The sequence below is a fragment of the Aplysia californica genome, unplaced genomic scaffold, assembly GCF_000002075.1.
Source record: "Aplysia californica isolate F4 #8 unplaced genomic scaffold, AplCal3.0 scaffold00403, whole genome shotgun sequence".
NCBI lineage: Eukaryota > Metazoa > Mollusca > Gastropoda > Aplysiida > Aplysiidae > Aplysia > Aplysia californica.
Window position 1 is genome coordinate 496,598 of NW_004797673.1, and position 1,523 is coordinate 498,120.

The 1,523-nt window shown below is 36.0% G+C and overlaps 1 protein-coding gene across 1 annotated transcript in view; it reads right to left on the reverse strand.

Moving 5' to 3' along the window:
* The window catches only part of LOC101860671, a gene marked incomplete in the record, with an annotated part of 32,338 nt that overhangs the window by 8,498 nt on the left and 22,317 nt on the right, over positions 1-1,523 (reverse strand). Inside the window, 1 exon segment of the mRNA XM_005104079.3 lies at positions 120-222. Coding sequence (XP_005104136.2) covers positions 120-222 — 103 coding nt within the window.

Genomic DNA, 1,523 nt, shown 5'->3' on the forward strand with positions numbered 1-1,523 from the left:
TTCATTGTTATTATTATTGTTAATATTTATGTTATTGTTATAATGATTATTATTAGTATTATTATTTTTGTTAGTGTTTTTATTTTCATTTTGTTCTGGTTACTGGTATTTTACTTCACCTTCTCCATGTGAGGCACGCAGCAACAAGTAATATGCCTCCAATGACACACAGGATGACTCCAACGATGAAAAGGGTCGATTCATCCTCAGGTTTTGTTACATCTGTAGAACAGAAAATTATTACGGTCTTATCAGAATCATTATAAATACATGCTAGATCTGAGTCAGACATTTGAGATCATGATTCTCCTTTCATTTTTGTCTTCACGCAGATGCTCTAAAAATTTCTCATCATCCTAGTATTTCTTTCTCAGTCCCGCCTCTGTTCAAGTTTATCAAAGACGTTTGTTCGTTTCAGCCCCAGCCGTATCACATGGAGTGCATGAGGTTTTAACACTGCGAGATTATCTAATATTTATCTCCCCTTGTTTGTTCCGTGTCCCCATTTAGGTGCCGATAAGTGTATGTTACATAATACTGTGTTGACATGCTGCAAATTGTTATGCCCCAAGAAAAACAAAACAAGAAAAAGGCGAATTTTTTAGTCTGTGATGATGGTGGGTCAGATATATGTGCAATGGACCGGAAGAAGAGGAAGATTGTCCATACGCTCATCAGACAAGCATCGTCCCGAGGAATCAGCCAGAAAAATCATGGCAATTGTGTTTTGGGACGTAGTGTGCTACTCTCAGATTTTTTGGAAAAAAACCTCCCATGAAGAGCAGCTGTCAATTCTGAACCCTACGTTGAAACTTTGAAACGACGGAAAGCGAAAATTCGACGAGTCCGATCAAATTTGAACCTGGAAAGAATTGTTTTTCACCATGACAATGCCCGAGTACCAGAACAAGGGAGATCATCCCCCCATTTATGTGGAAAACACTGCCCCATCCAACTTATTCTCCTGATTTAGCTCCTTTAGACTTCCACCTTTTTGGTCCTAGAAAAGAACCATGGAGAGGTCAACACTATGGAAACGATGGAGAAATCAGGACAGCTGTACCCCTACGACCAACCTGCTTAGTTTTACGAAGCAGGCATAAGTGACTTAGTAAAAGGCGGACAGTGGCTATTGAACGAAATGGAGACTATGCTGAGTAATAAAAATCTGATCCTCAGATGCTCCCCTTCAATTTAAGGTATCATTGTTGAAGGTGTGTTCTTTTTTCTTTAAGTTATAAATGAACTTGCTTTACTTTTTGACTTACTCGGGTAGTTAGCGTTATTATAAAATCTTTTTAAAAAATTGTATCTATTGCTGTTATCACTATCATCATAATCATCATGATCTATAGCATCATTATCATCATCATCACTTTTGTTATTGTTATAATTATTATTTTTACTATCATTATTATTGTGATGATGATGACTATGATGATGATGAGACTATTATTACTATTATTATTATCATCATCATAATCATCGTCATCATCATTATTATTATTATCATTATTACTATT